We start from the raw sequence: 24,095 nt of genomic DNA on the forward strand, positions 1-24,095 counted from the left end.
TCACATATTTCTTCCTTGTACATATTTATAAACATGAACATTTGAAATAATTTTTTCCTTTCTTTCATCCGATTAATATTATAAGGTGTAACTATGGTGGTTAATATAAGTTTTTTTTGTTTTGTTTTCTTTTTTGGTGCTGGGGGTTGAACACAGGGCCTTGTGCGTGCTAGGCAAGTGCTCTATCACTGAGTTACATCCCAATCCCTTAGTATTCCTTAGATTATAAAAAAAAATATTTTTAACTGCATTGGCTGAACTAAAAGATAAATGACAACAGCTAGAAATGGATATAGTAACTGATGGAACTTGCCATCTCACAAATTAGGGAAAGAATCAATACAACATGTACTAGTATATGAGCTAGGTGTATCATGTCAAGTAGAAGGATGATACTGTTGCTACTATTTATATGGATATGGAAGGGCATATGGAAGCTGAGTTGACAAAGGATCAAACTGCAGTGTATTATCTATTAAGGAGCATCATTTCCATTTATTCTATACTCTCTCTCTGTTTTGTTTTGTTTTGTTTTGGTGGAGGAGTTAACCAGGGATTGAACTCAGGAGCATTCAATCACTGAGCCACATCCCCAGCCCTATTTTCTACTTTATGTTTAGAGACAGGGTTTCACTGAGTTGCTTAGCACCTCACTTTTGCTGAGACTGGCTTTGAACTCGAAATCTTCTTGCCTCAGCCTCCCAAGCTCCTAGGATTACTCAATAATAAATAAATAAATAAATATTCAACTAATACTTGTTTTCATAGATTCAAGAAGCAAATGAGTCCTGAGTAAAATTAAGAAATCCACACCTCCAATATCTTCTCTAAGTACGTATTTCTTTACTTTAGGCAAGCCCCCTTATCCACTCAAACCCTGAATCAAAAGAGAAGAAGGGCTGGGATTGTGGCTCAGTGGTAGAGCGCTTGCTGAGCACTTGTGAGGCACTGGGTTCAATTCTTAGCACCACATAAAGTAAATAAATAATTTTTTTTTAAAGAGAGAGAGAAGCAGGTGGGCTGGGAAGATAGCTCAGTTGTAAAGCACTTACCCAGCATGCAAGAGGCCCTGAGTTCAATTCCCATCACCACATAATAACTAAATAACAACAATAATAAAATGATTTAAACAAAACAAAAAGAGAGGGGCTGGGGATGTGGCTCAAGCGGTAGCGTGCTCGCCTGGCATGCGTGCGGCCCAGGTTCGATCCTCAGCACCACATACAAACAAAGATGTTATGTCTGCCAAAAACTAAAAAATAAAAAATATTAAAATTAAAAAAAAAAAGAGAGAAGCGGGTGTGTTTTTACACATATGGTACACAGTATGGAACACACAGGACATTTAACTTTAGTCTGCTCAATATCTTCTCTCCCACTTTATTAAAAAATCCATTCAGAAACAGATTGATACCAGGGAGCGATATTGGCCAAATTATATTGCTATATTGTGTGCATGTACGAATACATAAGAACAAATCCAGTCATTATGTACAACTGTAATGCACCAATGAAAAAAATGTGGTGGCAAAAATAAATAAACAGATGATAACATGAAAGGCAAACTCCAAGAGACCTAGGACAGAGGCAAAACGACAAGAGGACCTATCTCATCATGAATGTGGAAAACCTGTCTCCCAAGAACAGGTTTCAGAATATGCTAGATGAACTCAAACAAAAGGAAGACAGAAAAGGAGCAGCTTAGTTTTTTGCAAAAGCAAGAATCATTTCTAGAGAAGTGAGAATAATGTTAATATTTAATTTTAGTCCTGAGACTAAAAAGTCTTGGTTTCATCACTTGGACTGATATTAAGAGCTTTCCATAGTTCCCATTCCCTCTAATGCTAGATGTTCTGTTAAATTATCTCAGTAGCTTTTTAGAATCAATTTGCTATGTATTCATTCTTTAGGAAGTAGGATTGCATACGCATAAAATGACTGCAGGAAAGTTGTGAGATTAGTGAAATAAACAGTTTAGCCTTAAGCAGTTTCATTGCAGGACTTTGCTTCTGTTACTCTATTTTACAGAAGCTGTTATTGCTAGTAGTTCTCTGTTGCCATTCGAAATCAGAAGAAACTGGTCTGGAGGCAGTGAAGCTAGTTTACATACATTTTCTCCTGCAATAGCTAAAGCAATATCCCATATTAAGAAATGCAAATCATTTTCATAAAATTGTTTCTAACAGTAAAAAAAGCAATTCATTTTCTTTGGCATATTATCTCTTCCAATATTGTCCCAGTAGGATTATCAATAAACATGCCTTTCAGGTAAACTAAACTTTAGATTGTATTAAAATAGTTGGAGCTGTGTTATAGCAATACTTTAAAAAGATCTCTTGCTACCTAGACATCTGGAATTCACTGGTCCTTGTCTACAAAAACTGTTAATTCAGTATTTTTTTTAAAAAAAAAACTTTGTTTCTTTGCACAGTGCTGGAAATTGAACTCAGCTTTTCACATGCTAGGCAATCAATCTACCATTAAGCTACATCCTCAGCCCTTTTTATTTTGAGACAAGATCTTGCTAAGTTGCAAGGCTGGCCTTAAACTTTCAATTCCCCTGCCTCAGCTCCCTGAGTAGATGAGGTTACAGGAATGTACCACAACAACTGGCTTTGTTCAGTTTTTTTCATTCTGTGACTAAATTTTCTGCTGTTTACAATCAAGGAATGTTTCATAATATACTATGAGGAAACAGTATATTTGTAAATACAGAGTTCCCGAAAGACAAAACAGCATTATATTTCATAGAAGAATGGAAGTTGAGAATGCCAGCTGGGTATTCTATAGACAATACTAACCAGGAATTTTCCATTTTAATTAGGAGATATCTTATAGTTACAATACCTAAAACAAAATGTATTGCCCAATCCATAAAAACAAAAGCCCACAAAGGAAAACTTAACTCACTAAAATTCCAGTGAAGGCCTTAAGTCATCACTGTTAGGTACCCAGAACACTTGAAATCTATTACAACACTTTCATTCAACCATTTTGTTAATTGTCAGATCTTCATCTTTATCCTACATCATTTACAATTTGAAAAGCATTACTTTTTTTACCCGAATAAATATTTCCAGTTCAGTTTTTCTTCTTTTTTCAATTTTCTCTGCCTCAATTTGGCAAGTATGACAAATGTACAGATGGTTGACAGCTGGTCCTCCTCCATACCTAAAGCATGAAGAATTTAAGAATTAAAATTATAGCAATCTCAAAGCTGATGTTTTACCACATAGTTTCTAGTTTTTTAGTCAATAGCTAAATACCCAGTTAAGAATAAATCCTCACAGGAAAATTCTCAAAGTAATATAAAAAGTGTTTTTAAATTACAAGTTCCTGATATTATGTTTATTAGAATAAAAACTTTACCAATGTATTGCCTATGCTGCCTTATCCATAGTTCAACTTTCCCTTGTTCTACCAAATGTTCGCAGCAACAACCAAAAAAGGGTTTTCAAAAATTAACATATAAAATAAACAGTCACAGTCAAGTTTTAATCAGATGAAGGTTTCCCCTATTCTCTCAAGTAGAAAGGATTCCTGGCATGGATTTAATATCTAAAGAAAACATAATTGGTAAGAACATTAGAGTACAAAATATTTTTTAAGATTTAAAACTTTAAAATTTCAGAGTAAGAATATTCAATTTTGGGAGTGCACACATAAGTAAAATTTTAGTGGTGAGTATAGGCAATATCTTTTAAATAAAGTACTTTGGTATGATAAGTATATCTTCACAAACAGATATTTAGAATATGAAAATCAGAATAAATCATCTAGACTAGAGCCACACTAGCTATAAAGTTTGCCTATTCACACTTCAAAATAAATAAATGAATGAAAAAGAGGTATGCAACATAAAGCAAAAGAAGCATCTGGGAAATAATCCAGTCCCCCTTTAGCTACTTTTAAGTAGTTTTCACAATAACACATTGTCTGCTTTTAAAAACAAACCTGCAAAGTGTGGAAGGTAGAGAAGGAGTGATAATGGCTACATTACATTGTTGTGTTGTGTACATGTATGAATATGTAACAACAAATCCCATTATTATCTACAACTATATGCAACAATTAAAAAATGTGAAAGAAAAATAAATAAAAACAAACCTGCTATACAAGTTATCCCAAATGTTCTGAGGCAGCATCAAAACCAAGTCTTCAATATAACTAGCTTTTCGTGGAGGAACACCTAAAAATATTTTTGACAGGTCAGCTTCATTCTTTAATTCCTTTCAAAGGTTAAACTCATTTTTAATGACTGCTGACTGACTGGTCAATCATTATTCTCAAGCCTCCCCTCCCAAAAAGTAAAAAGTATTTTCAGCCAGGCATGGTGGTACATTCCTATAATTCCAGCGGCTCAGGAGGCTGAGGAAGGAAGACAGAGAGTTCAAAGCCAGCCTCAGCAAAAGAGAGGGGCTAAAAAACAGTGAGACCCTGTCTCTAAATAAAATACAAAATAGGGCTGGGGATGTGGCTCAGTGGTTGAGTGCTCCTGAGTTCAATCCCCAGTACCAAAAAAATATGTGTGTGTGTGTGTGTGTGTATTTTTTTTTAAGTTATTATCCTTTCTAAAGAAGAATGTATACCTTGAAATTCAAAAGGAGTTTTTTTTGTTTGTTTGTTTTTAAGTCAATGCTGGGGATTGAACTCAGGGCCTTGTGCTATGGAACATGTGCTCTACTACTGAGGCCCACAAATATTTTGTGGGGTTTAAGTTTCTATATCCAATATAAGATATTCCCATTTCTTGTTGTTTCACTATAAATATAATTAGCAAGAATATTGAGTCTTCAATCAAAGGTTAATCAAAACACCAAAGGTCCTATTTATTCTAGGAATAAACATTAATTTAGCTAATTACAAGGATATAAGTTATGTTTAACACATATGAAGCTTTCTTGTTTAACCCCAAATAAATGTCCATATTTAGGAAAAGAGCCAGCTATTCATTTAGATAAAAGGGATAAGAACTACAGGTATAGGTGGCAGCTGAAATCACTAGTACAGAAATAACTCTCAGGCTCTGGCACAGGGTTTTAAACAGGTACTCAATAAATAAAATGTTTAACAGGCCCATAATTAGAGAGACAAGGCCAAATTTTGAAAACCTAATGGAATTAAATACATTAAGGTAGAATACAGATAGAGAAATAAGAAATAAATAGAAGAGGAAAATTCTTGGCTTATTCCTAATTTGCAAATTATTTAACAACAAACTTCTACCACTACTTTGCAGACAAGATTTCTTACCTCCGTGAATACAGAGAAAGTCATTATTTGATATAGGGCCAGGTTCAGCAAAGGTCTTAAATTTATTCAGCCACTGTCGAGAAATATAAAACTGAAGGAGGCTAGGTTCCATTATATTCAACAAATTTGATATCCTTCGCCTCTCTTTTTGTGCCTCTTCACTGCTCTTCCTTTTAAAGACAATAATTCATTAAGTCCAATATGTATTTTACTACATTAGACTAGTAGAGTGATTTTTTTCCTCTTCCTTATTAGACTCCCAAACATACTAATTCTGTAGATCTCCTCAAGCCTTGGTAATTCCAAGAGAAACATACTTTGCATCACCTCTCAAATACATTTTACACCCCTAAAGGAGATGTTATATATTAACTACTGGTGTCCACAATACTGACACATGGTAAGCATTCACATATTTGTTAATAAGATCAAGCTAAATACCTAATTAGTATCCCTGTTACAGTAGCTAGCATTTTCTTTCATAAAATACTAAAGAATTTTATACTAATACCTCCTTAATCAGCTGTTTTAGCAGGAAAGTTGATATTTAATTCTGATTTATTAAAACCAATCTTTCTAAAACAAAATACATCCTTTGTCCTTCTTATTTATGTTAACATTCTCTAAACAAAGCCTCATTCTGTAGAAAACTTTTTACTTTATTTTACTCTAACGAGAATAGAGCAATTTCTTATCTTTACTGAGCAATCCAACTGAAAAATCTTAGAAGTCACTAATAACTCCAAAGAGTGAAATAAATGTTCTCTCATTATTTGTAAACTAGTTTATATATGAGATAATGACTTCCATTACCTATAGAAAAGAACATAAGCTTCTGCATTTTGTACGGTAGATTCTGAAACTTCAGTAACACTCTGATCATCAAATTCATACCACAGGTTATTTAAATTGTTTCGGCAGTAGGCTATATAGTGTCCACCTGTATTTAAGGGAAAAGAAATCACTATGGTAATACAATTAACACAAAATGGAGGATAAACTTTTTCTATCTCCAGTGTCTAGCATAGCAGCTACAATATATAGCAAGAACTGTGATCTTATTTTTTAATATGTATCATCATCACCACTGCTTGAGAAGACAAAAACACATAAAATTAATCTTTAAAAACCCAGTATAAAAATTATCAAGCTAAAGTCCTTACTATTATCTTATACAATATAATTTCAAATATTCCAAACACCTTAGTAAAAAATATTCCATTTCCTAAAACTGATGTTTTTTGACTACCACATAATAATTGTACATATTTATGGAGCAGAGAGTGATGATTCAATAAGTACATATATACAATGAGCAACAATCAAATTGGGGTAATAAGCATTTCCATTTCCTTATACATTTATCATTTTTTTATACTGGGAGTCTGACATGTTTTTAATAACCAGCAGTAAAATCTACTTTTAGTTTTTTTTTTCCTTTCCAAGAACACCTTATTTAAGCAATTAATTCAATTGTATTCAGACACAATTTTTTAAATCTAAAAACAAACGTCAAACCTATATACTTACTACTTGCAGTCCCATGATGACAAATGACTGACAGAAGATCATATGTCACAATCTGAGTTGGACTATCCTTAGCAAGAAATGGCTGAAGATCAAGGCCTTCTAGTGGAAATGAAACATGGGTGCTGATTTTGGTGGAAAACATCAGTTCGTGTCGGAATCTTTTCAGATGGATACATAAAATCTAAAACAGAATAAAATAAAAAACCCTTATTTGCCATTACAAAAGACTAAAAAGCATTCCAAAATGATAAAACTTAGGACATTAAGATTTTTATTCTACAAGCAAATAATTGTGGTGTTTGATTGAAGTAAAATTGTAAATAAAGTTAAGTTTCATTTAGCTAAAAATTTTTTATTAAGCTATAATATTATTAAATATTCATACTGAACTATGTGTCAAGGTTAAATATCAACCGCATTATAAAGTCATAACCTGAAATGTAGAAACATGATTCTTCCAAAGTTCACTGTTACTTGTTTTTCTAATTTTTCACTTTATACCCGTCAAGTTCCTACAATGTCTAATTATACTATGTCCATCATAGTATACTGTTGAGGGCACTTAAGATATTCAACCCAATATTTTGGAAATAAATAATCCAAATAAGGTATGCACAGCAACTGGTCAACAGAACGACTTCAATCTTCAAATGTGCTATGAGAATTTATTACTATGTTGTGTTTCATTAATGCTTTACCACATAAAATAAAATGAGTTAAAGTCCATACCTCAGGAAACTTTTGTACTTTACAAAACTTTACTCCATTTCTCAACCTATGACGAAAAAAAAAAAAAAAAAACTCAATGATATCTACAAACAATTTAGTATATTTAGGGCTGGAAATGTAGTTCAGTGATATAATGCCTGTCTAGCATGTATGAGGCCAAGGGTTCAATCGCCACTTTCACACACACAAAAAAAAGGCTTGCCAAAAAAAATTAGTATATTTAAATATACAACAAAAATATTTTAGAAATTGCAGAGATTAAATGTTATCAGATTGAAAAAGCTCACTATTGGATTCTCTTACATATTTACACACTAAAGACTCAAATAATCAAAATCAAAATGTTGAAGTGCCTTATTATGAAAAATAACCTAAACCAAGACATCCATAACAAAACTACAGGGAGTTTTGTAATCCTTGGATTTAAAAAAAATTTTTTTTTTTTTTTTAAACAAATGTGCTGCTGTCTATGGCCTGACTAACCCTTTATGACAAGCAGATAGCAAGTAAAACTGCATAAAACAAAATCCCAAATTTATAAAATTTGTAATTCCAGTCAATATATTAAACCTTTCTTCTGCCTTTTTTTTTTTTTTCTTTTGGGTACCAAGGATTGAACTCAGGGGTAATTGGCCACTGAGCCACATCCCCAGCCCTATTTTGTACTTTATTTAGAGAGTTGCTTAGTGCCTCATTTTTGCTGAGGCTGGCTTTGAATTAGCAATCCTCCTGCCTCAGCCTCCCTAGCCATTGGGATTTCAAGTGTGCGCCACCACATTTTTTTTTTTTTTTTTGAGACAGTCTTGCCATGTTGTGCAGGCTGACCTCAAATCCCTGGTCTCAAGTAATCATCCTCTTCCTCCTTAGCCTCACAAGTAACTGGGACTACAGTTTAGATTACCATATCTGGCTCAAAAAAAATTTTTTTTTTTTGGGGGGGATGGGGGTCCTGGGGAGTGAACCCCGGGGCACTCAACTACTGAGCCATATCTTCTGTCCTTCCTATTTTTAACTTTGGAAGGATCTAAGTTACCAAAGCTGGCCTTGAATTTGCAATCCTCCTGCCTCAGCCTCCCAAATTGCTGGAATTACAGGTGTCACCATGCCCAGACTCAAAACCTTTATTCATAAATGTAGGAAAATCTTGAGATAAAAGACGGTTATTATTAATAATCAATATTGATATACACTTGAGAGATCTTTCTTTGAGATTTGAGGGTAAATGCAAGGAATGTTCCTCTTTTCATTAATTTTTTTCCTAGCCTGTTTTGCTTTGCAATGAAGGATCCTCTCCAGGCCAACTTCCTCTTCAGCTGTCAGCTAGGGCTTCAAGGACAAACTGATAAAATCTTTCCAAAAGTACAAGGCATCTTTTTCATCTTTATTAATCAAAGAGTGCACCATTCATTTCTCATGAAAAAGACCAACAGCTGCAGATCAAGGTTTCTTTGGATTACTGCCAAAAGCCAAAAGTCTATATAATTAAAATACTAGATTTTATTAAGAAGTCCTTTTTTTTTTTTTTAACAGAATCAGAAAAAAAAAAAAATTGTGGGTTGGGGTTGTGACTCAGCGGTAGAGCGCTTGCCTCACACATGCGAGACCCTAAGTTCGATCCTCAGCCCCACATAAAAATAAATAAGTGAAATAAAGGTGTTGTGTCCAACAACAATTAAAAAATAAAAATATTTTTTAAAAAATGTTACCTCTACCTAAAAATAATTGCCTTGAGAGGCTTTAATATCTTGATTAGTAGTAGGAGGATCTCAAGTTCTAGACTAGCCCTGCCAACATAGAGAAAACTGTCTCAAAATAAAATTTTAAAAGGTTAGCATTGTAGCGAAGTGGTAGAGCACTTGTCTAGTATAAGTAAGGGCCTGGGTTCTATCCCCAATATCCCATGCCACTCCCCACAAAAAATATGCCTTTATCAAGTCTCTAATCACTTTGTTCTGACTTACTACCAAGAGGTGTTAAAAGTCTGAATTTATAACAGGGTAGAAAAGGCAGCTGGAGGCTCAGTATCTAATAATCCCAACTACTCAGGAGCTGAGGATAACAAGTTCAATGCCCACTTGGGCAACTTAGTGAGACCCTGTATAAATATAAAAGAAAAAGAGTTGGGATTTTAGCTCAGAGATAGAATGCTCCTGGATTAAATGCCCAGCACTTAAAAAAAAAAAAAGAAAAGAAAAAGAAAAAGAAAACAAATTGATAAGACAGCTAGTAGTAGATATAAATAAAATCAGGCCTAAGTGTTCTATACTGCATTATAACATCAAAATTGGTACAACCTTTCTAAATTTTATGGAGATGTGAAACTAGACACATTTCATTTAATATTAAACTGGTAACCCAGAAGAGCATATTGACTTATTTTAGAAAATATTTAATGCAAATTCACATACTTATTTCATGCCTTAAAATACTTTTAATATCTTATATGAATTTATTCAACTTCTTAAATTTTTACCTTAATTTTTACAAAACAACTAATCTGTTATTACTAGACCTAAGCTTTCTGGCTGATACTTTTCTGAATATACTGTCAAGTATAACTATCTAGTCCCAATTCAAATAACTAAGAGAAATACAAACTATAAAATTAAAAGTATTATCAATGTCACTTACTTTTTGCATTTTTCACAACTGTACATATTGTCACCTGCAAACAGAACAGATCTAGTCATTCCTCTCTAATTACAGTAAATTACTTTCTTTTGGTTCTGCAATTCTTTGATTTTGCCAGCTGCTGATCTCATAGCACAATAAAACAGGATTTTATTCACTCTTTTAGTCTCTGCTCCCGAGTTGGCTCATAAGGTTTACCTTACCTAAAACATCCTTCAAACTCCCTCTATTTTTAATCTTGAAGACCTACCTCAAATAACATCCTTTTCGTTTATTCACTGAATGAAATTTAGTGACATTCTGTCTTAATAGTCTTTCAAGACACTGAACACACAAAAATAGTGAAGGAACTTAAACGATGTGGAGCAGTTCATAGACAATTCAAGATATACAAATTTTCAGTTATTTTGGTTGAGTTTTTCCTTTTTTAAATATCAGAACACCTTTAAGACATATTATCTGGTACTATAGGAATTTGTATAAATTCCTTCAGAATATGACTTTTCTTATTATATTTATACTGCCATGGTAGATACTGGCCATTATGCCAGTATGGGCAAGTATTATTTAAGCTGCTCTAAAACTACCCATAGATATAATTACACTTCTTACCTTTTAATTCATCTCTGGCAAAGAAGGCAGCAAGACAATCTTGCAAGGTTACTACTGGACCCCAAAACCAGCTAGGGACACATGAGACAACAAACCTGAAACATCATTGACAGAAAAAAAAGGAAGTGTTCTGCCAGTACAGCAGAAACAGCAGTTTCAACAATCAGTTTTAATGAGGAAAATACATACATACCTCTTCACATATTCCATGAAAAAAGCTATCCAGCCTTGTGGAGCATAGGCTTCACCACATGATCCTGCTTTGACTATAGAAGTTGGATGACTCGTTGAATGTAGCTTAGCAAGGTCTTCCTTGCCAGGAATTGGCAAGGACAGATCTTGAAAGGTCTCGAGGGTTACAGATACCTAAAATTGTTTTGTGTTTTAAAAAATGGAATAAAAATAATCCAGCACAAGCATTTATAAAGTTAGATTTCAGACTCTAAAGATCAAAGCAAGATATAATAAGCAAACTCAAACAAAAATCCATACTACTTTTATAGTAGTAATAGCAAAAAAAACACTTATTCTGTACCAAGTGCTGTTCCAAATTTAATTTTCATGAAAACCTTGGATAGTGGCCATTGGCAACCCCATTACAGTCATTGATATTGCAGTACCAAGATGTACCCCAAATCCAGCCACAATCGTTTGAAGTCCAAGATCTCACTATGTTGCTCTCAAGGCTGATCTCAAACTCCTGAGCTCAAGTGATCTTTCCACTTCTGCCTCTCAACCAGCTGGGACTACAGGCTGATAATAATCTTTAAATTCTGTTTTGTTTTGTTTTTTTTTTAATAGGAAGATACAAAACCTGGCATCTAATTTTAAGCAAAATCATGCATCACTTAACAATGGGAATGCATTATGAAAAAGCATTGTTTCAGGTGATCTCATCATTGGCAAAAATTATAAGAAATGATGTGATTCTAATTTACACCCTGGTTACTGTCTCTGAATTGACATTATATTATCTGAGCATTAATCTTAACATGGGAAAATATTTACAAGCCAGAAGTAAAATCAAATGTTAAGATATACCGTCACTGCCTTGTGCCTATGAATAGCAAGCTTCCCAGCATGCTAATTTCATCAGCTTTGGCAGAATATACATGTGTTACCAATTCCTGTTGCTGAACAACTTCTCACCTTTATGTGTAACCCAAATAGATGAAGAACTTAGTAATGTTCGTGCCTGTCCAATGATAGGTCAAGACCCATTCTTTAGAAAAAGCTGCTTCTGTTAGCTCCAAAAAGTAAATTCTATTCGTAGAATCAATTTATATTGATGCAAACATGAGAAATGTATGCATGATCAAGAGCAGCAATAAGAAGGAACCAAACATTTCATACCATTTTTTCAGGTTTTTAAAAAAGAGCATTTGACAGAAATTTTCAATTTTCTGTGTATTCTCATTCCCTCATACTCACCCTATCACAAGTCAGACACTGCACTGAACTAATGATTGTTCCATCAAATATGTCTGAAATAACACTTCTGTATTTCTTATGCTGTTTTTTTCTCTTTGGAGATGCAGACTGAGCTAGGATTGAAAAACAAGTGTAGAACATTAAAAAAAAAAAAAAAAAAAAAAATTCAAAGTAGTTTCTTCAACATTCTTCTCCAGAAGGTTTCACAGTAAAAACTATAATAGAGAAATTTTCAAAATACCCTTCGAAAGCATTAAACAGTTAAACCAATCAGACAAGATTTAAGCTCATTGTTTAAAAAAAAAAAAAAGTATTTTATACTTGGCCACCACAAATGTACATATGGAAAAATAAAAAAATTCTGAATTAGCACAATATTCAAGTCATGTTTTTTCACTGCAAAATGAAGAGTTTAGCCTCATCACTGGGAAATTTACATCTGTTATGAAGGTCAAAAGAAGAGGAAGAGGTTAGAAGTAGAGAAACAAAAGCTAAAGATGAAATAGGAGGCTTCAGTCTGTCCATTTTTATTTCAGAATAATTCTGCTTTTACTTGTTTTTGTTACCAAGTAAAGCTTTATATGAACAAAGGGTTCAATTATTAAGCTGAGAGCCCTTTATATATTTCTGGATACAAGTCCTTTATCAGCTATATAATTTGCAAATATCTCCTCCTAATATTACCTTTTCTTTCTCCTAACAATGTCCTTTGCCAAGAATTTATTTTTTTATGGATTGTGTTTTTGATGTCTTCAAGAATTCTGCCTAAGCCAAGATCATAAAGACTTTCTCCTACAGTTGCTTCTACCATTTTTAAAGTTTCACAGTTTTTAATACTGGAATTCTCAGACATAGTAAGTGGGAATGCAGAATGATAAGGCACTCTGAGAAACAGTTTAGCAGTTTTGCACAATGTTAAGCATAAAATGAAAATAAAATTCACTAACTCAAGTTCTAGATATTTATCCTAGACAAACAAAAGCATGTCCAGACAAAATCCTATACACAAATGTTTACAGCAGCATTATTCATAATTGGCCCAAACTGAAAACAATTCAAAAGTCCCTCAAGGGGTTACTGAATAAACAGTGTATAGTCTTACAATGAGATATAACTCAATAATAAAAAGGAACGAACCTGGACATGCAATAATGCAACTGATTTCTCAAATATATCATGCTAAGTGAATGAATACTGTTGATTTCATTTCTAGGATGTTCCAGGGAAAAGGAAAACAATAGGAAAAGAGAAGGATGTAGGATCATTACAAAGGAGTAATATGAGGATATTCTTTGGGGTATTAGAATTGTTCTGTAGTCTGTTTTTGAAAACATGTACCTGTGCATGTGCTAAAACTCATCATACTCTACACACACACACACACACACACAATTCGACTGTTAATTTTAAAAAGAATATTCCAAACACACAAAGATTTAATCATGGTTGTATAGATATCTGTCAATATTAGAAGGTCAAATAATATTTCTTAATTAACACTTTAAATTATTAAAATCAGCATTCTAAATTAAAACCCAAAGCAATGGAATTTGAATAAGGGAAACTTTTTACCTTTTTTGTGTGTGGATGCCAATCCTGGCCACAAATTCCCTGATTTAGGAGGGCTTGCTGATAAACGTGGATTAACACCTTCATTTGACGGAAGGCTCTGTGGTGTAGACAGGTCATTCAAATGGACATCAGTGACATATTCTGTAATATTTAAAATTTATATTTTACCTTAAATAGTAAAATTATTGCACATGTCCAATGCTGATTTTATACATATGCATATTATATATTTAATTTTTATTTTATTTTTTGGTACAGGAGTTGGACTCAAGGATGCTTTAACACTGAGCTACCTCCTCAGCTCTTCTAATGTTTTATTTTGAGACAGGGTCTCACTAAGTTGCCTAGAGCCTAAATTGCTGAGGCTGGCCTCAAATTTGTAATTCTGCCTCAGCCTTCCTAGTCACTGGGATTACAGGCATGTGCCACTGTGTCTAGTCCACATTAATTACATTTAAAGGTTTCTTAGATTGATGTTTTGAATAAAATTCACTTTAACAAATGTCAAGTCAATTATTTGAAAAACAAAATGCTTGTTGAGAAAATAACAGTGCTTTTCTACCTAGGAATCTAATTAATGTTTATAATACATTACTGTTTTGTAAGCATTTCAGGAAGTGAGCAGTGAAAATAAAGCCAAAGAAGATCTTATTTGTCCAAATTTAGTAATTTAAAAAAAAAAAAAAAACCACAAGCTGGGCACAGTGGTGCATGCCTGTAAATCCCAGTAACTCAGGAGACTTGAGGAGAATTCCAAGTTTGAGGCCAACCTCAACAAATTGGCAGGATGCTACCTCAAAATAAAAAAATACAGAGAGCTAGGGATGCAGCGAGTACCACCATACCCAAATGAAAGGTTTTTTAAAGTAGGAGAAAAAGAGATTTTCCCCTCCCCCAGGAATAAAATACTAATCAAAATCAGATAAGAAATCCAGGCATAAAATAATCATCATGTCTGTCCTTACTGTGATAAAAGGAAAAACACCTTTTCATTAGGAAAAGATCTTTTTCTCTGATACTAGGGATTCAACCTAGGGACACTTTACTTCTGAGCTATATCCCCAGTCCTTTTTACCTTTCATTTTTAGACAAGATCTTACTAAATCACTCAGGCTGGTCTCAAATTTGCGATCCTCCTACCTCAGCCTTTACAGTGGCTGCAATTATAAATGTGTACCACCACACTGGCCTCAGGAAAGATCTTTTGTAGAACCAAATTACAAAATCAATCAAGAAAACACCAGTTCCATGACCACTATTTGATAGTTTGTTGTTGGATTCCTAGATCCTAATGCATATTCCAAAGTAAGGAACTATGCTCAATGAATACTTGAATGAAAATTAAAAAAAAGGAATTGTTGATAAGAGACCCTGAGATGGAATGCCCACAGGGATTTTTCCAGACAGTATAAATTAATTAATAGGCATTTCTCAATATGTCAATCAGGATTCATCAGACTGTATAATATTGGGGGTAAAAGATTCACTCTAGGACTTTCTATAGGAAAATCAATTAATGTGATCTAGGTTAGGAGTTGGCAAGATTTTCCTGTAAATGGACAGATAAAAAATATTTTAGGTTTTGCATACCATATGGTCTTCATCACATTTTTTCATCAAGGCTTTAAAATATGTAAATAATCAGGGCTGGGGTTATGGCTTAGTGGCAGAGCACTTGCCTCACACATGTGAGGCATGGGGTTTGATCCTCAGCACCACATAAAAACAAATAAACAAAATAAAAATATTATGCTCATATATAACTAAAAAAAATTTTTAAAAAGTATGTAAATAATCAAACCCCAATTTAAGTCTTTACCTAGTTTCTATACAAAAGAAAAAACCTATTATTAAGCAATAAAGTACACTATGTCCTTCAATTAGCTTATTAGGGCTTCTGACAAGAAAGGGCTAGACAGCAGTACAGGCCGTCTTTCAGAACTGAAATTTCATACATTTATTGACTAAACAACTTCTACACAAGGTCAATATAATTAAAGAGGCTAATACTCCTAATTTTACTGACTAGAAGGTATACATAATATACACAGGAGAACCCTAAGTCTTCTTAAGGCTAAGGAAATATTATTCCTCCAGAACAAATTTTGGAATAATTTGAATACCTAAACAAATTGTTTAGTAGCTCTCACTCTTCAGTATTATACAGAAGACAAACTTTTTGATATTTGTGGTCATTTATCTTAAATACCACATTACAACAAATTTACTTTTTTTTTGGGGGGGGGTGGGGAGGGTACTGAAAATTGAACCCACAGGCCCTTAACCACTGAATCACATCCCCAGCCCTTTTTTATATTTTATTTAGAGACAGGGTCTTGCTAGGTTGCTTTAGGGCCTTGCTAAGTTGCTGAAGCTGATCTTGACCTTGCAATCCTCCTGCCTCAGCCTCCAGAGCCCTTGGGATTATGAGTGTGTGCCACCATACCCAGCAAAAGTTGCCTCTTAAAGGCATAAATGTAACCTGTAATCCCAGTGACTTGGGAAGCAAGAGAATCACAAGTTCTAGGCCTTGGCAACTTACCAAGACCCTGTCTCAACAAAATAAAAAGGGTCTAGGGATACAGCTCAGTTGGTAGAGTGCTTGCCTCGCATGCACAAGGTCCTATGTTCAATCCCCAGCATCACCAAAATAATTTAAAAAATTAAAATAAAAATGGCTGGGATGTAGTTCAGTGCTCAGGGTCCCTGGATTTAATTGATTCAATTGTATATGTGTGTGTGTGCATGTGTATGTGTGTGTGTGTGTGTGTATGTGTGTGAGAGAGAGAGAGAGAGAGAGAGAGAGAAAGAAAGAGGGGGAGAGAGAGAGATGAATGTAATATGCAAAGCAATTTAACTATCATCTGGCTACTTGCTCCTTCTCAAAGGAATACTGAGCAATAATATAGCATGATTTCTTGTAACAGGGTTCACTGAACTGCTACACTAAAACATATCTGATATGACATCAATGACAGCAATCTGAAACTAATAGTGTCTATAACTAGAGAATTGTAATTTGGGTTATTTGGCATTTTCCCAGTGTCTCAACAGAATTTGCTTATAATAAGGCTGTGGATATAGCTTAGTGGTAGAGCACTTGCTTACCATATATGAAAGCCCAGAGTTTGATCTCCAACATGGCAACAAAAAAAGAAAAAAAAAAAAAAAGAAAAGCTTATACCAAACTCTGAGGAGCCCAATTTTCTACTAGACTTCTCTTGAATCTTTATTTCAAAACGAATATGACTTAATTTCTTTTATGGTACTGGAGCTACATTACCAGTTCTTCCTATTTTTTACTTTGAGATAGGATCTCCCTATGTTGCTTGGGCTGGCCTGAAACTTGCAATTCTCCCTCAGCTTCCCAAGTAGCTGAGATTACTGGTATGTGCTGCTATGCCCAGTAAGATGACGTTCTTACACTATTAAATAACCCACAAAATTCCTCTTATCCTCAGGTGCCATAATTTTGTGACTTTAAATTAAAGCTCACATGCAAATATCACTAAATTAAGTCTACTAATTAGAAAATAACAATTACTTAAGCACTCGTTATCTACAAATGAAATACTATCATTTTCATGATCAAATTATTAAATTATCACCTGAAGTTCTGCCATGTATTTGCACTTTGACAGTTTCCTGGTTGTTCAAGTCGAATGTTTCAGACACAGAGTCTCTATCTTTATCTAATTCTCCTTCAGAATTTACTTTATTAATCTTATTGCACATCTTCTCTTTTTGCCAATCTTTTGACATTTCTGAATTGTTCTCATCATCCTGAATTAACATTGTTGTTTCATTATTATCTTCAGAAAAGCCATTTCTGGAGCCATTTTCATTTTCTGTTTTATCACTGCTGCTACAAGATTCACAAGACTGAAAATCTACATCTGACTGACTCTTTTCTTCTTCCATGGTCTCCTCAGTAGTTATGGTTTGAGGATCTTCCTCTACTTCCATGACCTGCTCTTTCAGTTCTTCATGAAGCAGATCCATTAAACATCGAAGGAATTCCTGAGCATCCTAATATATCAACAAGATAGTTACAACTTTATTATGTGTACATAGGAACTTAAAGGAAAATAATCAACATAGATTTTAAATATAGAACATTAAATTAAGGAAATAACAATTTGTGTAGAATGGCAATAGAGAGATGGAAAACACTAAGTTCTAAAAAGTTATATAAATAAAACAGAAGTTTCAATAAACTAAAGATAATCTGGATGTCAGCTTTTATTAGTGCTGCTATTAATAAACCATAGAAAATTACATAGAAAACATGTGATAATCAGAATTCCTCATGTGATAATCAGAATTCAGATAGATATACTAAACATGAATATTATATAAGTTTTGCTTAAGCTTTATCCAATATTGTACTGTATTTCCTTGATCAACTGAAGTGCTTATTGGACCCTAACTCACAGCACCAAATTATAACCATTGGTGTCCCAGAAATCTGCATGGGAAAAAATGAACAGAGGATGCGAGGGGTGTAGTTCAGAAGTAGAGTGCTTACCTAACATGTGTGAGGCCCTGAGCTTGATCCCCATCATCACACACACACCAAAAAAAATTAGTAAAAAGAATGATAGTAATAAAAAATAAAGTGTGAGGACCATGTATAAATATTAAAGATATTATTAAAAACTACAATAATTGAAACTGCCACATGATAACAATCCAAAAAAAGACCAGTCAATGAAATGAATTAGAAAGCCCAGAGACAGCTAAGGGTATAGCTCAGTGGTAGAGAACTTATCTAGCATGTATAGCAACACCACACAAAGACCAGAAACAGACCCTGACATATATTAATATAAGCATGAAAAAATTAACAAAGAAATTTTTTAATCAGATAGGAATTCTTTCATTTATACAATTTGGTACAATTTTTTAGCTGTTTGAAAAAAATAAAATTTGGGTCATATTGCAATATAAAGTAAGTGCCTCGTGTAATGAATCATAAAAGGATAAAATATTGAAAATGTATCTGCTCTCTGGATGTGGAACTTGAAACTAGAAGCACTTAGAAGAAATACACATTTACCCACACTCAAAGTTTCTAGAAAAATATACACATATCACAAAACTGAAAGTTGTAAAAATATAAACAATAAACATGATAAAGGGTTACTATTCTTGGCAAATACAGACACAAGGAGCAATAACCAAAAAAAAAAAAAAAAAAGGACAAATAAAAAAAGCATAATAGCCTTTTCCAAACTTATTAAGGATTATGAAAATTATGAATGAAAAGCAATAGACTTACTTGTTGAGAATACCCCCGAAAAGTTGGATTTACAGTTTTAATTCCTTGAAATAGATTAGTAGGCACAACAGATCCTGGCCTGAGGAAGAAATCATTTTGAAAAAGAAATTTTTAATTTTTACTTTAGAAATTAAAAATCAAGAACTCAAACTGATAAACTGAAAAGTGTTTTTAATGTTTTAAAAAAACTCATTCAAAACTATCCAGCATTATGTTCCACAGGCTCATCAAAACATTTTATCACTGATGTTTTAAGTGACATTGTACTGCTCTTTTCTCAATTAAGTGATATTTCTTTTTTTATCATATTTCACTGTATTTTTCAAAAATGCAACTTCCTGAGTAGTTCTAAAACAAAATTAACATATTACAGCAAATATTATTGCCCTATAGCTAAATTTTAGAACAAACTGACACATTCAGGGAGACATCCATAAAGGTGTGGTAGTGCATGCCTGCAATCCCAGCAATTCAGGAGGCTGAGGCAGGAGAATCACAAGTTCAAGGCCAGCCTTAGAAACCTATTGAGACTCTAAAAATAAAAAAGAACTGAGGAAGCAGCTCCATGGTAAAGCACCCCTGAGTTCAATCCCTAGTACTGATAAATAAAGATATCCATGGTCTGATTTTGGCATTGTGAGACTGCTACTCCTGCATTATAACTCACAAATTTTGGTAATAGCAGTATTAGCAGTTCAGCACTCCAGATGCTTCTAAACTTTTAAACTGAACACTCCTTTATTTGGGTGTTAAGTTTCAAATGTAACATGCCTGAAACTTAACTGAACTGCCATGAATGTCTATCTTCTGCTTTTTCCCACTCCAAAAAATAGGCCTGCATCCTTTTAATATTTATAAAACTCATTTAGAAATATAATAAGAAAAATAAATAAAGTACATACCTGCTCTTATGCCACAATTCTGTCATTAGTTTGAGATAACTTTTACAAATGGCTGGTTTCTTATCTGTTCTAGCTAGTCCGCCACAATCAAGAAAAAACTGTGTCAAAGGTGGGCTAATTAAAAAAAGAGAAAGGTTAGAGTGGAATCAAGCTTTTCTTTTTTAACAATCCAAGGGTATTTTAATTTTTTTATAACTATTATGCCACGAAATCATAGGAAACAGGTTCTAGCAGTTCAGACTCCTTTCTACTAGTTCTCACAAAGCATGCTTCTCTAGGCGCAGAAGATTGGCACATCTGCTGAACTCAGGTACCTTCTCTTTGGCTTCCTTCTTTTTCTGATCATTTTCTTTTACATTTCAGGAAGCTGTCTCAGCTCTTAGAGTGCTTAAAATTCTCAATATGCATATTAATTTCCTTGGCAAGAATCTTGCCTTTAACTTGCTTGTTTTATACAATGCCAATAGCACACTGGATAACACTGTAGACTCTGACAGTTTTGCCATGGTAACATCTGTGGGGCATTCCTTTTTGAATAGTACCCCTGCCTTTAATGTCTACAATATCACCTTTATAAATTCATGGACGTGATCAAAAGAACAATTCCAAGTGTTCTAAAAGACCTAAAGAACATATACTGTGTGCCTTTCCTCTTGTCCTTTGTGTTTGTAATTTTGATGAGTTACTGGAAGATTGCAGATCTGGCTGAAAGCAGAATCAAATTACTGATTAATTTTTGGTCACTTAATGAATTGATAGCACATACATCCCTATATCGATTATTTCCTTTTATGGAACTCAACCCATTCAAATCAGATTTAGCTCAACCATATCATTCCTCCACGCTGCCAGATCCAGTTAATGCCCTTTCAGTTCTCTCTCAGTAACATCTGTCATAGGTAACTACCCTTCATTCTTAAACAAACCTTCTCTTGACTAGTGTAATTCTCTTTACCTCTCAGACAACTCCTTTTCTCATTTTATTTGTTCTTTCTGCTCTCAGGCATAAAAATATTTTTAGTATATATAAAGGATGCTATAATTTTTCTTTCCTAAATATACTCTTATTCTTGGACAATCTGAAATTCCCACCCATACTCCAGTGATGGTCATATTTATATAAAGTCAACCAACTTATCTAAACTCCATTTACAGCAAATGCTCAAAATGATGGCTGTTACCATTTCAAATTTAACATGCTTGAAATTTAACTTTCAAGTCAATCTCTTCCTTCTCCTTCTACATTCTAGTATGTGGTAATGTTACACGTTGATGATGATGAAGTTAACAATCTTTTATGAGTTTGATTAGCTTCTATGATTCTATTCAGTTACAGGAAAAAGGAAAAGGACCAGATCCAGACCTGCAATAAATTGACTACCCTATGAAGACACCTGGATAGCCAGCAAATTATCCTTTGCAACACTGTAATTTTATCATCCATATCTTTCCCAATGAAATCGAAGAAGATGAAATGTAAATTTGTGGAATTGGTATTGTGCAGTAATCAACAAAAGATCTAGAGCAACAAATGTACACACAAAAATCCCAGATTCTGAATTCTACTCTAACATTTACTATAAGCTGGTAATCTTTTTTTTTTTTTTTTTAAATATGGAACGCTTCATGAATTTGTGTACCACCCTTGCACAGGGGCCATGTTAATCTTCTCTGTACTGTTCCAATTTTAGTATATATACTGGTTATGCAAGCACACTAATGAGCTGACAACCATGGCAAAATTATTTAACCTTCTGTGGTACACTTTCTTATGAGTATTAAAAAAAAAAAAAAAACCATCAACCTACAATCCTTTCATCATATAATTACATTATTAACCTTAAAGTCTCCTCCCTTTGTCCACTGACTCTAATCAAACCATATCAATCAATCATTATAAGAATGTCTCTAATTCATCCACTCTTTTCTTACCACCCTAGATGGTGCAAACCACCACAATTTCTTGCCTAAATCACTACAGTTTCCTAGCTGGTCTTCCAAATTCCATTCTCTTCCCCCTCCAATCCACATGGCAATCATTCTAAAATGTAAACTGGATTATTTAGCTATCCATTGTAAAAATTCTCCAATTGTTTACTTCACTAAGCATAAGACCTAAATCCTTCATGTGGTCTATGTTACCTGGACCCATGCTATTTACCCCCACGATTATCATACTCCTATCACAAATTTTCTTCCAGTTCCTCAAAAGTGTCAAGGCTGCTTACCAAATATTCATCTTTCTGTGCTGAATGTTCTCCCTACCCTTTATACAACCAGCTCATACTCATTCTTCAAGTTCCAGACTAAATCTCACTTCATCAAAGAGGTATTCTCTGATTATTTAATAAAAATTATTATTTTTTATTTCATTGGGTTATGGAACATAATGTAATTGGAACATAAGAGAACTAACAGTAAAGTGTTAATAGAGGGTTATGACTACTAAAAACAAGATTACTCTGGGAAGAAATATACTTATGTTTAGTCTCCAATCACTATTCTAAAATTCAATCCAGTACAACGTCAAAATCAATGATTATGAATTCTGGTCCTTACTTAATACCTCTACATCTAAGAGTAATAACTGCCCTTTCTACTTTGTATGATTTAGAAAAAAAATTTTTTGAATGCTTTGTTAGTGAGGTTTCCACTTCCAGGGAAAAAAAATATTTTCATAGGATTTCTAAACTAAAAGTGATCTGAGGGATTAATTACTTCAAGCTCTTTATTTTCTATATGCTTAAAAAAAAAAAAAAACTGCCTATAGTCTATGCCAGGACCAAAAGTGCTGGAAAACTATAGACATGCAGACAGTTACCCCATTTGAACAACAATGGATTGTGTTCTAACCCAGATCTTTGCCTACTCTATTTTGGGAGTTAGTCTACTATTGCAATAGCATAGTTTTCTGCTCAAAGAGTAACTTTTTAAAACTATACACGCACACACACACAAAAAAAATTAAGTTACTTCTTACCAGTTAGAAAGAGCCTGCAAAGCTGCATTCATATAACAAGTATTTCCAATATTTTTCAAACCTGTAAGACCTATTGGGAAAAAACATAAAGTCCTCATTTAAAAACACAAAAGATACTCAATTAGTCATCAAAACAGTTTGATGACAATGCAAAAAACTCATGTAATGAGAAACAATAAAAATCTTTTCTCTCCATTTCCATGTGTAACACTAAAGCAGTATTTGTTAGCTTGAGCCATAAAAAACTGCCAAAGTTCAAACTACACAACATCAATTTCCTGTGGTTCAAGCCAAGACAATAAAGCAGACACTGGATAAATTTCTCTCTTCCATGTATCTTCAAGTTCACAGTAGGCAGCAGAATGGTGAGCATAGCTGCCTTCCATTTACACTCAAGTTCACTTACATTACTTTATCACATTATTAAAAGATGAAATAAAGATGCAGGATGAAGCTCAGTGCACATGCTAGACAAACGCTATGTCACTAAAACTACATTTCTTACCTGGAAATTTAAACTTCTAAGAATCTCTAAAACACAGCTGAATTAGTAACAGTTGTCAACAGTATCCAATAAAATAATACTGTGGGCTGAATTAATGGATTAAAACAGAAGTGTATGAAATATATATTATTTCTAGTAATGTTAAACTTATAACAAAGTGTTAATCCCCATTTTATTATTTTAATATATACTAAATATACACCTAAAAACAATTATAAAATAGAAAATTTGAAGTTTTTACCATGAGCTATAGACCTAAAAGAACACAAAAAACGTGAGACTTATTCTCATGTAGGGGTTGAAGTAAGGGAGTGAGGGGGGCAAAGGTCTATCATAATCACCTCGTTTTCCAAATGAATGTTGTCCCTTAGAAGTTCTAAGGGGATACATGAATATTTCCCCACCAACTGACAGGTTAAAAATTTAAAAATGGGTTGAGAACTACTGTTCAAATAGATATCAAAAGGCACATTAGCAAAAGGTCATAAGGCCCAACTGTAAAAGAGTCATTAGGATCCCAGCTTTGGTAAAGTGATTCCAGAGAAACCAAAAGTTTGCTTTATTTCCAAATACATAATAGAACATGTTTCTGAACTCTCTTTTTGTAATTATCTCCATTCCCACACCTCTAAATTTTGAAATTTTCACATTACGTATTTTCCTTAAGTA

The 24,095-nt window shown here is 33.6% G+C and overlaps 1 protein-coding gene, 1 non-coding gene and 1 pseudogene across 10 annotated transcripts in view; all 3 read right to left on the minus strand.

Moving 5' to 3' along the window:
* Usp33 (ubiquitin specific peptidase 33) overlaps positions 1 to 24,095 on the minus strand; it is a 63,201-nt gene that overhangs the window by 8,839 nt on the left and 30,267 nt on the right. For 3 of the 9 annotated variants that reach the window (XM_058578934.1, XM_058578936.1, XM_058578933.1), the window contains exons 7-21: positions 22,922 to 22,991; positions 19,942 to 20,055; positions 19,040 to 19,118; positions 17,367 to 17,787; positions 13,759 to 13,899; positions 12,187 to 12,299; positions 10,949 to 11,121; positions 10,756 to 10,850; positions 10,144 to 10,177; positions 7,513 to 7,558; positions 6,784 to 6,964; positions 6,067 to 6,193; positions 5,254 to 5,423; positions 4,108 to 4,189; positions 3,054 to 3,171 (exon numbers count right to left, since the gene is read on the minus strand). In XM_058578934.1, coding sequence (XP_058434917.1) covers positions 3,054 to 3,171; positions 4,108 to 4,189; positions 5,254 to 5,423; positions 6,067 to 6,193; positions 6,784 to 6,964; positions 7,513 to 7,558; positions 10,144 to 10,177; positions 10,756 to 10,850; positions 10,949 to 11,121; positions 12,187 to 12,299; positions 13,759 to 13,899; positions 17,367 to 17,787; positions 19,040 to 19,118; positions 19,942 to 20,055; positions 22,922 to 22,991 — 1,964 coding nt within the window. The remainder of the gene's footprint in view (positions 1 to 3,053; positions 3,172 to 4,107; positions 4,190 to 5,253; positions 5,424 to 6,066; positions 6,194 to 6,783; positions 6,965 to 7,512; positions 7,559 to 10,143; positions 10,178 to 10,755; positions 10,851 to 10,948; positions 11,122 to 12,186; positions 12,300 to 13,758; positions 13,900 to 17,366; positions 17,788 to 19,039; positions 19,119 to 19,941; positions 20,056 to 22,921; positions 22,992 to 24,095) is intronic. The other 6 variants (XM_058578938.1, XM_058578935.1, XM_046443176.2 and 3 more) reach the window with 3 other exon arrangements.
* On the minus strand, positions 20,062 to 20,623 carry LOC124091946 (large ribosomal subunit protein eL21-like; annotated as a pseudogene).
* On the minus strand, positions 21,550 to 21,656 carry LOC124092018 (U6 spliceosomal RNA). Its single transcript, XR_006851491.1, has one exon. It is a non-coding gene; the product is annotated as a U6 spliceosomal RNA (small nuclear RNA).

Source organism: Marmota monax, unplaced genomic scaffold (genome assembly GCF_021218885.2).
Source record: "Marmota monax isolate L192 unplaced genomic scaffold, Marmota_monax_Labrador192_F-V1.1 WCK01_AAM20220418_F8-fsc00046, whole genome shotgun sequence".
NCBI classification, from domain to species: Eukaryota; Metazoa; Chordata; class Mammalia; order Rodentia; family Sciuridae; genus Marmota; species Marmota monax.